At 39.9% G+C, this 13,757-nt stretch overlaps 1 protein-coding gene across 4 annotated transcripts in view; it reads left to right on the top strand.

Annotated features, from left to right (window-relative positions):
* SCUBE2 (signal peptide, CUB domain and EGF like domain containing 2) overlaps window positions 1-13,757 on the top strand; it is a 39,557-nt gene that overhangs the window by 16,773 nt on the left and 9,027 nt on the right. For 3 of the 4 annotated variants that reach the window (XM_065682990.1, XM_065682991.1, XM_065682989.1), the window contains exons 9-16: window positions 646-768; window positions 2,610-2,726; window positions 5,166-5,288; window positions 5,781-5,897; window positions 6,515-6,601; window positions 7,188-7,292; window positions 8,484-8,639; window positions 8,995-9,198. In XM_065682990.1, the coding sequence (XP_065539062.1) occupies window positions 646-768; window positions 2,610-2,726; window positions 5,166-5,288; window positions 5,781-5,897; window positions 6,515-6,601; window positions 7,188-7,292; window positions 8,484-8,639; window positions 8,995-9,198 (1,032 nt within the window). The remainder of the gene's footprint in view (window positions 1-645; window positions 769-2,609; window positions 2,727-5,165; window positions 5,289-5,780; window positions 5,898-6,514; window positions 6,602-7,187; window positions 7,293-8,483; window positions 8,640-8,994; window positions 9,199-13,757) is intronic. The other variant, XM_065682992.1, reaches the window with a different exon arrangement.

Here is a 13,757-nt window from a genome sequence, read left to right as displayed (position 1 = left end):
CCGCAGTCAGCTGGGCATTAGAGCAGTTTAGAAGCAAATATCAGTGTGTAAACGGGGATGTGTGAATAGAATTACTCATACTGGCCGAAGCAGCTCTGGTGAGAGTACTGGCAAGAAGCAAAGGGACATTTAGGTTGTATATTAGAATACATTTTCCAGTAATTAGATATTAACACTGTTCTGCTGGCAAAAAATGATGGAATCCGCATGCCTGAGTCAATTAATATCAAAGAACTCATTCTGATGTTGGCATGAAAAGGATGGGGTAGCTCAGGAAGTTTCCTCTGTCTGAGATTTCTGCAGGGTTTAGGGAGAGGAAATGGAGAGAATGTTTAAAAAGCTAAAACCTGTTAGAGGAGATTTAAGTCCAAACATAACTTAGGGAAATTATCTTTTGCAAATACATGTACCCAAGTGTAACCGACAGCAATATGTTAAACGAAAGCAAGTAACACTGTCATGGGGCTGAATGGGCCAGATCATTCATAAGAGCTGGATCTGATCATCCTTAAAATTTGTAGTAGTTCACTAGATTTTGTTTCTGGGCTTCATTAACCAATTGGATGTGTCTGTGTTCTGGATCCGGTAGTGGAAGCATGTTGGATGTAGTGTGTTTATTTGCTGAAGCACTTTTTTTTGTTACAGATATTGATGAATGCCAGTCCAATAATGGAGGCTGTGATCATTTCTGTAAAAACACTGTTGGCAGTTTTGATTGCAGCTGCAGAAAAGGATTTAAATTGTTAACAGATGAGAAGTCTTGTCAAGGTATGTGCACTGGAGAAGCAATAGAAATAGAACAAATCAGTGTGGCTTGGACATCTACTACAATGATGAAGTGATAATGGACTCCAGAATAATTTCCATGCTCAGTTTTGGGTTTTCTTGTTTTGTTTTGTTTTCTTTTCAGAACAGCTGTTGAGTTAATACATACAGTTGGCTTAATACTATTGTAGGAGGTATGTTTAATGGCACAGTGAACTATTATCTGGAAGCAACAGAAATAGCATCATATTAAAAAGATTTTTATGAGGATAATGCTCCCCCTCTTCTGTTAATGATTTTTGAGTAATTTACAGGGAAAAAATAGACAATCTCTCTCTATCCATCTTACTGATCTTACTGACTAGTTTATCATTGCAGTGACATTATTTTTTCTTAATGGGACATTCATTACGTAAAGAAAAAAAGACATTATGTGATCTATGAAATTACAGGCCTGTAGACACCCTGAAATTGCTATTCCCTAAAACATAGAACATTTGATTTTTAGGTTGGCATGTATTTTTCCTGTGAGACTTGCAAAGCATATTTGCTTTTCTGTCTAATGGTTTGTAAATATAGATATAGCAATCCTGTTTAAGCTCCTTAAATACATTAAAATGTAAAGATCTGAGTGGTATGTGGTTTTGGAAAAGCTACAGTATGGAACAATGTAAAGCTATCAGCCAGTTGGAAGGTGAATAATTCCATTTCATAGACAACCAACTGACGTTAATGATGAATTTCAGAAAGCTGAACTGACCAACAGAAGATAGTTTTCACCTGGGTTTTTGATGCATTCTTGTCCTTTCAAAATCAGACAAGGAACAACAACAATTTTATGGAACAAACAATATAAAAAGTTTTTGGTTGGTGGTGGTGTTGTTTGTTTGTTTGTTTTTAGTGGAATCTCTTTGTGAATGTATTTTTAAGATTTACATCTCCCTTTTGTCCCTGTCACTTCCCTAGATTGTTTCAAAAGTGGTATCTTGAAGCATGCCAAAGCCCAAGAAAAAATAATGATGTAATGTGTCAGTCATGCTGATGGGAACTTTTGTGTATCTTACAACATTCTTACATGTCATGCATAATGTACTAACACAGAACTTTTAGGTGCTTTTGATGGTATAATAGATATTTAGGGCTTCAGAGTGACGGGAATTTGACCACTTTTACCATTCAATTCGCCAAGATCATGATTAGGCTATTGTAGTAACTATGCTTTACAAAGATGCGTGCAAAGTGATTATAATGGCAAGGAAAACTGCCACTGGAGAAAACAGGTATCTTGGCAGCCTTTAGAGACAGACATTGAAGTCTAAATATACAGTATAATGGATCTGTGGAAAAATTCAACAAATTATTCCAGTCATCTGTCTTCAGGTGTATCTTGGAGAAGATGGTGATTTTCAGCAGGCTTAAATCAGGCATTGCATATTCACATAGAGTTAAAAATGTGACCTTTGCTTTCATTTATTGGGAAAAAACAAAGGCAATACTTTCTTTTGTAAATCTGTTTCTGCAGATCTAATATAGAGTTTTTGTTAATGAAATAAGAGTTCCGTCAGCGTCTTTTTTCCCCTGTAGAATAGAAATAATTTGTTTTAATCATAATTCTAAAATGTAGCAGCAGATTTTATGCTTGCCAAGAAAAAACTTGTTTGGCAAACTATTTGTTCTTTCAAAAGTTGTCATTTCATCATGTTATGTTATTTGCTTTAAAAAAATTCGCTTAGTTTTGTGCTTAGTTTACATAAATCTGTACGTCTCTGTGTTGAACTGCGTTAGCTTGTCAGTGCTCCCTTGTCAGGCTGAAAGATACTGATGTATTCCTTTAACACTTGCAGACATTGATGAATGCTCTTTTGAACGGACGTGTGACCACATGTGCATCAATCATCCAGGCACCTTTGAGTGTACTTGTAACAAAGGATATGCTCTCTATGGCTTCACACATTGTGGAGGTGAGTTATAAAAAGACACTACATGCCATGCTGTTGCCACAGGTCTAATTAGTGTCTGTGCAAGACACAAGCCTACGTATATGCCATAGGTGGACAGAATAAACTTTACTCTCTGCTGTGATAAGGAGGCACATCAAAAGTAGAAACTAATCCTGCTCATTTCTGTCTTTGGTCAAATGTTTTTCCCTTCACATCCTGCATCCGGAAAGCATCTGTGACTACTAGAGCAAACTGATGCATTTTGTACCTGGGTATGAAAGCTGTAATTTGATAGAATTTTCACATGCAGAAGTCTCATTGACTTCAATGAAAAGTCAGTGGACTTGCACTTAAAGAACAGGAAGCTCTGGGTGGCATAGAAAGTTATGGTTTCGCAGGTGCATATGTCAGGTTCTCATGTGATGTAGTTTTAAATTTAACTGATGTAGTACCACTGATTCACACTGGCCAGGATTAATACTCTTGAATCTTTATGTTTTTCGTACAAAAAAAGTTCAAGGAAAGAGAAAGATGTTCACAGAACCTCAGTTTGTGTTGAGTGTGAATATTTCTGAGACAAGTTCCCAGAATTACCATGAGGAAATATGAATAACTGGACACTAAATGAAATTAAACCTGTTTTATAAAAGCCTAGGCAAGACCTTACTGACTCCATGCACTTATTTAATTCTGGGTAAGGCTTACTTGTGCCTCACTCTGCCTCAGACATATGTGAACTTGGGGATAACTTTTCAGTGATTTCTGTGTGTTCGATCTGTTCTAACCTCTGCCTCTAGAAAGTCTGCAAAGAAGATTACAGGTACAACATTGCTGTGTTTTATCCTGATGAATAGGCAAACCTTTCGGATGGGAAGTATCACTGTTCATGTGTTCGAATTTCTAAGAGAAGTCTATTCTTATTAATTCTCCTGCATTAATTCCATTTCTTTTGGCCATCAATAAGGGAAATCACCAGTAAGGGAAAATTACAGTAAATTTTGCTGTTGGCTACTAATTGTCCACTTCATATCATACTCCTATGCAAAAGGTAGTAATCCTTGTACCATAGGAAGTCCTTAAGTTACTGGCAATCTAGGCTATGTGAAAGCTGGTAGGGATATTGAGTGTACACCTTCTGACCTATATGGAGGAAGTTCAATAAGTACTGGAGGTAAAAAGTTGCCATTGCATTCTGCATCCTAACAAAAAGTCAGTGAAACCCGAAGATTTGGGCTGATTCTGTGGTATCTTAACCAGTAGCACCGATTTGAGTTGTTATCTTTCTTCATTATTCCTCTGCTGATCATTCTGTCTTAGTTCTGTTAGCAGCATGTTTTTCCCCTGAAATCAGATCATTTCTGTAATCTGTTTCACGGTGTTTTCTACCAAGTTGCTACCTATCTAGAGGGGGGAACAGATGGCTGGGGAGAGCAGTTAGAAGAACTTGTTTTGCCATTGAGAAAAGTGTATGTAGAAATGGGTACCCTCAGTTGCACAAACTTTCTGGGGCTTGCAAGACATTTCTTGCTGGCAGCTTTCTAGGCTTATTGTATAATTGCCATAAAGCTACTGGAGACAAGGGAAGCAGTCATCAGAGTGTATCTGAGAAGCAAAGACATAGAACTTTGCATTTCCCTTTGTTGAAATTAATGAGATTCCTTTCGGGCCGTTTCTCCAGCCAGTCAAGGTCCCTCTGAATAGTGGCACAACCATCTGGTGTATCAGCCACTCCTCCCAGTTTTGTATCATCTGCGAACTTACTGAGGCTGAACTCCTGTCCCATCATCCAGGTTTAATGAAGAGAATAAATAGTATTGGCCCCAGTATTGACCCCTGGGATGCACCACTGGTGAATGGCATATTCTGCATCAACATGCAAGTTCGCACCAAAGGCAGTATGTTGTGTTGCCATTAGTTTCTCCTCCTGTTGGCATTTATTGGGTGGGGAAAGGCCCCGAAATTGGACAATTGGCCAAAAGGGGCAATGGTGATACAATGGTGTTATTTGCCCACATGGGGTCACATAGTGTTCCACAGCAGTTGTATGTATCTGAGCACTTCGGGGCATCGATCAGTAGGAATCCTGTCCATTTTGTCTGTCTTTATTCCAAATTAGAAATATTAATTAACCAGGCACAGGGCACTGCAGACTTGATTTGATCTCCTTTTCTTTGAGTTAATTTGTTGCCATATTGCTGAGGCTGAATATGTTTTTAGTTATATAGTAATGGTTTAAGACTACGCTTAACATCTCCCCTCTGACATTTGATCAACTTTGACATTTATCAAAGGATTTCCATGCAGAAAAAGCTATTTCAATGTAGGTGTCCAGATAGCATTACTAAAATCTTTTCCAAGTCCTACCAAGCAGTATTTGTGTATATTTTTACTTAGTGGAGTTAGAGTACAGATCTTGGACAAAAATGACATTTTAAAAGTCTTTTTACCTTTTCTCTGTAGATATTAATGAATGTAGTGTCAACAATGGTGGTTGCCAACAGCTGTGTGTGAACACACTGGGAGACTATGAATGCCTGTGTCACTCTAACTACAAATTACACTGGAATAAAAAGGATTGTGTTGGTAAGGTGCCTAATAAATACATTTCTACTCCTGATGTGTCTGATGGCCATGTGGTTATAGTCAAATCTGAAAATCTTGATCTGTCCAGTCAAGTGGTATGAGTCATCGTTCCTGGTATCCCACTTTACTTTTAGCATGATGGTACTGATGTTGAAACTGGTAAAAACAAGTGAAAAAACAACCCCAAAACAGGAGATACTTTGAGGGATTTTGATGCTTTCTTTCCTGTGCTTTTATCCAGCTCATGCTTCTATTTCCTTTTGTTTCTCTGCATGAGAAGGTTTGCTGATGATAGCTTTAACTGAAAGGAAATTACTTATGTGTTGTGATCTTCCAGTGATTTTATTTTGCTTTGATTTTCTGTCCAGACAGCATTTTTAACTGTGTGGGTGCTCTTGGGTACCAGCTTCAAAACCAGCTGCATGCCAATTTATTAATAAGGTGTGTATGTAGGTATTTTACTTGTGTGAGTATTTGCTTTATCCTATTTAGAGACAAAGGGTTCCTTGCCTGATAATGTGTCACCCAGGGTATCGCTGCACTGCATTAAGAGTGGTGGGAGTGATAGATGTTTCTTAAGCTGCTCTTCAGATGTCCAAGTATTTTCTGGTAAGTCAAAACCAACAAAAACAAGCATGTGATTCTGCAGAGTGTAAGAGCAGCAAACCTCTTAACTCTCATGGAAGCTGCAAGACATAGACAATCAACAGGGACCTTTCCCCTTTCACTATAGATAATAAAGGGTTATATCCCTGCCGGTGTCCCAAGAAAGCCCCCCTTTCCTTGTCTTTTATAACCACTCTACCCTCAGATTCCCTTCTCATGACAACTGTCTTTGTGAAGCTAGGAAGGACAGGGCAGAATTCTCCGTGTTCCCTGGGCCATTCCTTAATTGGCCCTGAGAGCTGCTGCTGAATGGGGTAAAGGCATTCCAGCCCTGCGTGGGGTCTGAGATTTTGCCCATACAGTCCCTCCACCCCACAGGACACAGCATGCAGACTTGCCTGGTGCTTATGGGACAGTTGCTGCTTTTCTTCCTGAACATTTTAAATTACTTAAGAAGAGACAAGTTCTAGTATGGAGTCTTTTATGAACAACATTGTTGAAAAAGGATGAAGATAATGATGCCAAACAACAAATTAAAAATGTCTTTTATACTACAGGAGTCTTCAGTCTGTGCATAGTGCTTGTGTCTTTACTGTCTGTCTGTATGGTCTGTCTGTTAGGAACACAAGATGCCTACACCTTCACCTGTGGCAGGTCGTCTCAGCTTAAGAAAAAGCAGCAAAATACAAATGCATCCAGCTGGCTGGGTAATCACTGGATTTACTGTTGCATGATTTGACTGAATTCTTTTAAGAGATAGCAGTGAAATAAGGGTGTTTCTGTTGAGTATTTTCCCTCTTCATTATACTCCCTCTGGTTTTTCTTCCTCTTCCTCATGATTGCAGTTCATGATTTCAGCAGGAAATTCCCCTTGCACTGCTTCATCAGCATCACTCAAACTGAGACTTATAAACAAAGAAATAGAAAAAGATCGGTAGTGAAATAAACAGCTAGGCTAGGAGTGTCATGCCTCTTTTTAGACACCCAAACTGGACAGTGTTGGCAGCATACAATATGTTTAGGTTGAGCTGTTAATGAAATTTAGAAAGTATTTAAAGCTGAACAGATAAGATTTTTTTTTTTTTCCAATAACATCTATCCTACTTTGTTCCAATTCCAGTTGTGAAACAGCTTCGCAGCAGGAGAAAGCTGATGTCTCTTTAGGCTTTCTGTGATGACCGCTTTTTCACTTTATATCAGCGTATTTTTTGATGTCATCATTATGATGTGACTTTATGGTTACCTAAATTTTCTATTCCTTTTTGAAAATAACGTCATTGTTTCTTTCTGAAGATACTTCTGCCATCAAGATAAGCGTAACCTTTAAATTAAATGAAGGAAAATGTAGTTTGAAAAAGACTGAGATGTTTCAAGAAGGTCTGGAACAGATGGTACCAGGTATGAATATAAAAATGCGGGTAAGCAGGTTACAGTCATATATGTACTTTCCAAATATGAAGTACACCAGAAGCAAAGCATAGAGAACTGCAGACTTTCTTTTCTTCACTGACCTCATGAATCGCACTCTTGCCTAGGTATGATTCTTGCAATAGTTATTTTATATCACGGGACTTCCCTGGGACAACATACAGCCTTGCTAGGAAAGCCTTTCTCCTTTGTTATTTGTATTACTACCAATAAATTCTCAATAAAATCAACCATTCTTTTCATTCTTTTGATTTTTCCTTTCCTTTCTCTCTTACCCTTCTTTCTGTTCTTTCTCTTCTCACCTGCCTAATGCCTCAGTGAAGAATCTCCTGGCCACTTATGCTGACTGTTGTCAAAGGTTATTCCTCTTTTCTTGCCTTCCTCTTACACTTCAGCAGGCCCAGATGGACACAGTGAGGTCAGCTCTTCCATCTGTTCCAAGGCAGAAAAGTATGGCCTGGGAATTCACAAAGTCAGCAGAAAATGGGGAGGAGTACATTAAAAAAAATATCTGGGGGAAGAAGTCATGAAACAATAAGATGAATCAGCATGTCAGTTTGTTTGTCCTTGCAAGAGTAATAGTGAGAGACTACAGTAGATGCTTCGTGAAGAATTATATACTCCAGAGCCAAAGCTTATTCTCAGTGTTTTCTTTAACTAAATTTATTTTCTTGTAGAAACCTTGAAAGTGATCTCCAAAAGGCACTACTTAATTTAATACACCATTATAAGCTAGCATGGTTTTCACACACTTCATATGAGTGCAGGATTTTTTCCCTTGAATAGCCTGCCTGATGCAGGCAGTGTCATGGTTTTAAGATGCTCTGGATAGCACAAAGGCAATTCATTAGAACCTGCTAGCAAAACCCAAGGGAAGCGGGCTGAGCGCTGCAGCCGGGCTCTCATCCTAGTAGCCAATGATGCCTCGGACCCGCTGCAGTGCCAGCGCCTCAGCCCAACAGTAGATCTGTAAGTGCACTGGAGTAATGATTTCATGTGAGGGTGTACCAGTTGAGAAACTGGCTAAATTGTTTACTGCCATGTGAAGTTAATCATTTGCTCCTCTTTAATTCTTCATGACAATAATATATACTGAGCTCTTTTGAATGTTCAATAATATAGCTGGCCAAGCTTTTGCTTCCTTTGATTTTGTTCATACAGAGAGACATAATTCAGTAATGGAGAGTTTCCACTATGTAAACCTAACATGCAGCTCTGGCAAGAAAGTTCATGGAGCCCTCAGCAGACTGACAGCAACTAGAGAAATTTTTATCACTGTGGACTTTGAGCTTGAAACAAGCCAAAAGGAGGTGACAGGTTGGTTGGAAAATAACCCAAGGTGCGGTTTGAAGCTTCTTGGCATTTGCTCCTTTATTTCTGTATTTTTCACTTCTATCTGTGTGCAAAATGATAATGAAAAGTATCTCCTGTTTTGAAAATGAATTTTACTGCTTCAAAAGAATGAGGGATAGATATAACTTCAAAGATCAAAGAGCTGCCCATTGATTAAAGTCTTGTGGTCTGAATTTTCTTCTAGCCTGGTGGTGTTGTCCTTAAGGATTTCAGATTTGTTCACAGAGTGGCTTTCTCAATTATTTGCATAGTTGGTCTTTTGAATTGGGATTTTTGTGCACGGTCACTTATAGCAGCTTTCACCCTTGATACTTTTCAGACACGTGTGATGTGCGCTGTGCTCGGAAAAAGACTGAAAAGAGGTTCCGTAAAACCATTCGGACCCTACGGAAGACAGTCAGCAGGGACCAGTTCCGCATTCGCGTCTCTGGTGTGGACCATGAAGTGGCTAGGAAGTCTCTCAAGCTATCGGAGCCACAGCAGTCTTGTGGTGTAGGACAGATGCATGTGGGTAACAGATGTGGTAAGTGAAAGTAAACTTGGAGCAAACCATCACATGCATTTCAGTTTTGCTGTGGTCTGATGAGCCTGGTGGGATCATGGGATGCTTATGAGGGACATAGGAGGGCTGTGTAGGAAGAAGTAGGGGTTACTGTTTGTGCTACTGAAATGTGCCCCTCAGTGTATTTATTGCTGGCAATTGCTGTGTTACAGAGTCCAGTAAGGCCTCAGTGTACTACACTTTGTTATAATTGATGCACAGCCTACAGTAAGCTCAAAGGTAGAAAATGTGGGAATAACATGAGGCACCAATGGGCTTGACATCATCAGTGTTATTTTTATGACTACATTTATATCCACTGTAACACTGTGTTTCTGAACTTGAGAACTCTCCCTTGTTCCTAAGAAAACGCGGGGCAGAAATTGAAACAGTCACATTCTCTTTGTTGATAAAGCTCTGAGTCTCAGAGAATCTTCATCACAGTTATAAATTCATGGAAAATAGGGGTTTTCTAGGTCAGTACTGAAAAAAATCTTAATTATCGTGGTGCTGTAGGGCACCACAGTAGTGTAGCCCATAATAAATGCTTCCAAAGCAGAAAAGTTAAGGAGATGGGTCAGATGTTATCTTAACAGGGGCCTAACAACCATGGCAGCTAATTCAGGCTGCATAAGGTAGGCGGCATGTAGGTGGTTTTGTGAATCAGCAAGCCTTTAAAATGCGTGCCAGATTGAATTAGTACATCTTCCAGCAGCAACCCATTTGGCCTAAGAATAGGTTTTCCAATCTGAAAAACTTGGATTCACAGAATAGAAAAATGAATTGGTGTTGTTTAAAACATCTGTGCAAGCAAGCAGACTAGGGAATTACTCAGGAATTCTGTCAGAAAAAAAGCTGCAAGTCTTCTTTTTTTTTCGCAATGAGTCTGAAAATCTTGGGAAAGCTCACCAAGATGAGTTTACATGGATGTTTTCAAGCTGTTGTGTTAGATGCTGGAGGATGGCTTGGACAAACTCTGTCTCAGTCTATGGTACAGAGCACAGTATGGCTTTCAAGCCATTTGTGATTTCATCTGGAAAAATAGCAACGAGTAAGCTAAAAATACTGCAGGTAAAGAAGGTAACATGAGTTACAGTTAGCAACTGGCACAGCAAGGAAACAAATTTGTATTTTTTCATGTAACTGCAGAACCAGTTTTAATTTCTCAGTACAAATGACCTTCTTACGTGGCATTTCTGTGCTAGTTCGGGGGAAAAGGGACTTTTGGAAAATACCTGGTAAACTCTTTGGTAAGGTGAGCACAGATAGCCTTTCTATGGTTAAACCAGACACTAATCATATGAAGACAAATGTTTTGAAGAACAGCTTTTAAAAAGCCTCTTCCATCGCTGAATTGGTACCACAGTTTGCTCTGTACATCTTAACAGGTACTGCTGTGAGCAGTGCAACTAACAAGACCCGATTCCCTGTGGGTCTCATGACTTTTGGTTTGATTTGCTCGTGCTTAAAAAAATGCAGTCACCAAATGAATCTTCATTTCTTCAGCTGTATTCAGACCATATTCGTGTGTAGATTTGCTGTGATCAAATAGGAGATGGAACTTGTACCACAGCTTTTGACTTGCATGGGTGCTAAGAAGGTCTCTCACCTCCACTTGCACATTGCTCACTTCTTTACATTAAACATACAAAAGCTTGGTACCTTTGAAACCTCTCTGCACCCTTTGTTAGACTGCTGGCAGTTGGACAGAAAGTTCACTAGCTGTCAAGGGGACATAAAAGTACACACAGAGGTGGTGTTGTTACATACGCCTCATTTCCTTAGAAAAAGCTGATTGTCCCAGTGTGCATGGTAAAGGCAGCACAGGGTGAGTGCTGCTGCTGCTGCTTTGACTGCCAGTCAGAAGGAGCCAAGAAATAGGCTGGGCAGAAGAGAATGGAGTGGGAACAGCGTGGAAGAAGACGAAGAAGCTAGCTCAGGGATGTGCGTGGGAGAGTCAGGGTGGATTGTTTTGTTTTGATCTGATTGTTTTGCAGAGCTGCTGAGAACATCTGAACAGGCCTGGGGACATGGTTATCTGGACATGCTGATGATTCTGGGCAGAAAGAGATACCAGGACAGCAGATTGATTCAGTGCAGGTGGTGGATGAGGTCTCTAGACAGGCAGAGAACTTTGGCAAAGGGATTTCACTCAGTCTGATCAGAGGAGTAGGAGGCAGTGAGGGAACTAAGTCAGTCTAGGGAAAGTCTTCTGTGGTGCAGACAGTGAGGCAAGTGCAGGTTTCAGTTAATTGTTTTCAACTACTTTTTGTTTGTTTGTTTGTTTGTTTTTAAACAAAATACTTGCAGTATGTCTAGGTTAGATACTGATTCAGACAGTCTTGTACTGGTCCTCTTCCTGTGGGAGGCTTCTCCTGGCACAGTACTGTCTCAAACATTAGTGATATTTCAGCAGCATAAGAGGGAAAGTCCAGCTTTTTCTCTGACAGCTCTTGTCTTGAAGAGCTAACCTGCAGGTGCAGCTGTAACCTAAACTTCATTTGGTTTCACACTTTTGGTGAGATAATTTTATAAAAATCTGACAAGAAGAAATGAATTATCAAATGGGAGGAGGGGTGCTATTTTTTTCTGCTAACATGCTTGCTCTGACAGTCATAGGTTTAAGACATAAATCCTTAGAGTATGTAACCATCTCAAGTGTCCTAAATATGTGAACTGCTACAACACAATAACTTAAAGGGTGCTTCAGGATCAGTTTGCTTCAGTTGTTGGTGATTTTCCTTGTAAAGTGAAGGCATCATTCTGAAGAAAGTGGTGAATTGGTGGATCATGACCTCCTTTATGAGGTTCACCTTCTCAGCCACTGAGATACTACAGCATTTGTCTATAGGAGCAAATACTCAAAGGCTAACCTGTTGAAAAGAGGGGAAGAGCCTTTAAATGTCTTTGTAACTGTTAATCCTGGTTCCCTGCGGGCCCCTCTCTTCCCCCTCCTCCCCTTTTCTTCACGTTTTTGCATCAGAAAAGCTTTCACTTTTTTTTCACCTTCTTTAAAACAGCTGCATGAGACTCAAGATCTGTTTTTTAGTGGGTATTGAAGACAAAGACAGTGGCTGCAGAAATGAAGTCTACTAGAGGCAATGGATTCTTTTGTTCATTTGGAGAAAAACAATCAGGCTTCTGAAAAAAGAGCAAGGCCAGCCAGTGGAATTCTGATTTAATGTCATTATTTGCGAATCTCCAGGTCTTGTTTCGGCTGGGTATTTCCCACGTGTCAGGTGGGACCGTGCAGTTTCTAGTTTTGTGAAATGTTTGGTTTCATTTAAACGGATGATAGGAAAAGTTTGAACTCTTAGGGGTGTGCCCCCCCCCTTTATTTTTTTTTTTGTGTGTTTATGTTAGTGGTTTTTCTTTAAAAAGGGCTCATTTGTATCACCCTCATTTCATGCACAGTCCTATGGATTTCCATGGGATGATTTCTGTGTTGACATAATGTCCCTATAATTAATGTTGCTATGATTGAACCTAACACTAAGTCTGTTTTGTTATGCTAAACTGGGTTCTAGTGAGTGTTGTGAGCTTCTAAACAGGCTTTTCTCATTACACCTGCTCTGTGCTTCAGTGGGGTTGGATGGGTGACCTCTGGAATATTTCTAGGTGGAAGATGGGGAGGAACTGGGAGCTGTTTACAGGGAATCGATTGGAAAAGTTTTGTTTTGGCCCAGGCTGATTTTACACACTTCCTGCCTTTTACTGTCTCAGACCCGTATTCCTTCTGTGGATGCTGTCACAAGCATAGCCTACCAACCTGCTCACCTGCCATATTTGACCTGCATCACAAATGACCTGGGGCAGCCAGTGCAAGTGGAAGACAGGAGGGAAAGAAACGGGGCCTGGAGCAGTTGCAGTGTAGCTCCAGTGAAGTGTAAGGGACCTCAGCTTACTGTGAGCAAAGTTGAAACAAAATGTCAGCCTTCTTTCAGTGCTCAGAAACTGTCAAATTGCAGAAATCCTGACAGTTGATCTGCCCTAATGCTTGTATAAGCATAGTCTTGATATCACCTTGAGCTTTATCAAGTAGTCTAGCTGCTGACCACCTTATTTGTACCCGCAAACACAAAATGTTAGAGACCTGAGATTTTTTTCTTATTGCTAGTTGGCTGAAGTGTGGGAACATACTATGATGGGGAATGAGAAACTTGTGTTTTATGCCATAATAAGACTTAACAGGATGAGGAAGCACAGCTAACTTGTAACTCTTGCTGCAGTCCTCAGAATCCTGGAAGCCAGAAACTAGCTGGAGTTCACAGTGTGTCTCAATATAGATGTAAGGCACAGAAACAGACTGTCTGGTGCCCCATCTTTCTCTTGCTCTCAGAATTCAGTCATGCAGTGCATCTAAGAATGCTCTGTATTGAGGATCTCACTGATGTCTGTGGAGATCTAAGTTTACTTTCTCAATGCAATTTAAAAAAATTAGTCATTTTGCTAAATAATCTTGGAAGATTTAGATTAACTCAGTTTTGTTCCACAGAGAACTCTATGATTTTGCAACATGCAGTTTCAAGGAAAGCAAGGCG

This window comes from Lathamus discolor, chromosome 6, assembly GCF_037157495.1.
Source record: "Lathamus discolor isolate bLatDis1 chromosome 6, bLatDis1.hap1, whole genome shotgun sequence".
Lineage (NCBI taxonomy): Eukaryota > Metazoa > Chordata > Aves > Psittaciformes > Psittacidae > Lathamus > Lathamus discolor.
Note: the sequence above shows the minus strand (reverse complement) of the source record. Positions and strands in the feature narration are given on the sequence as shown.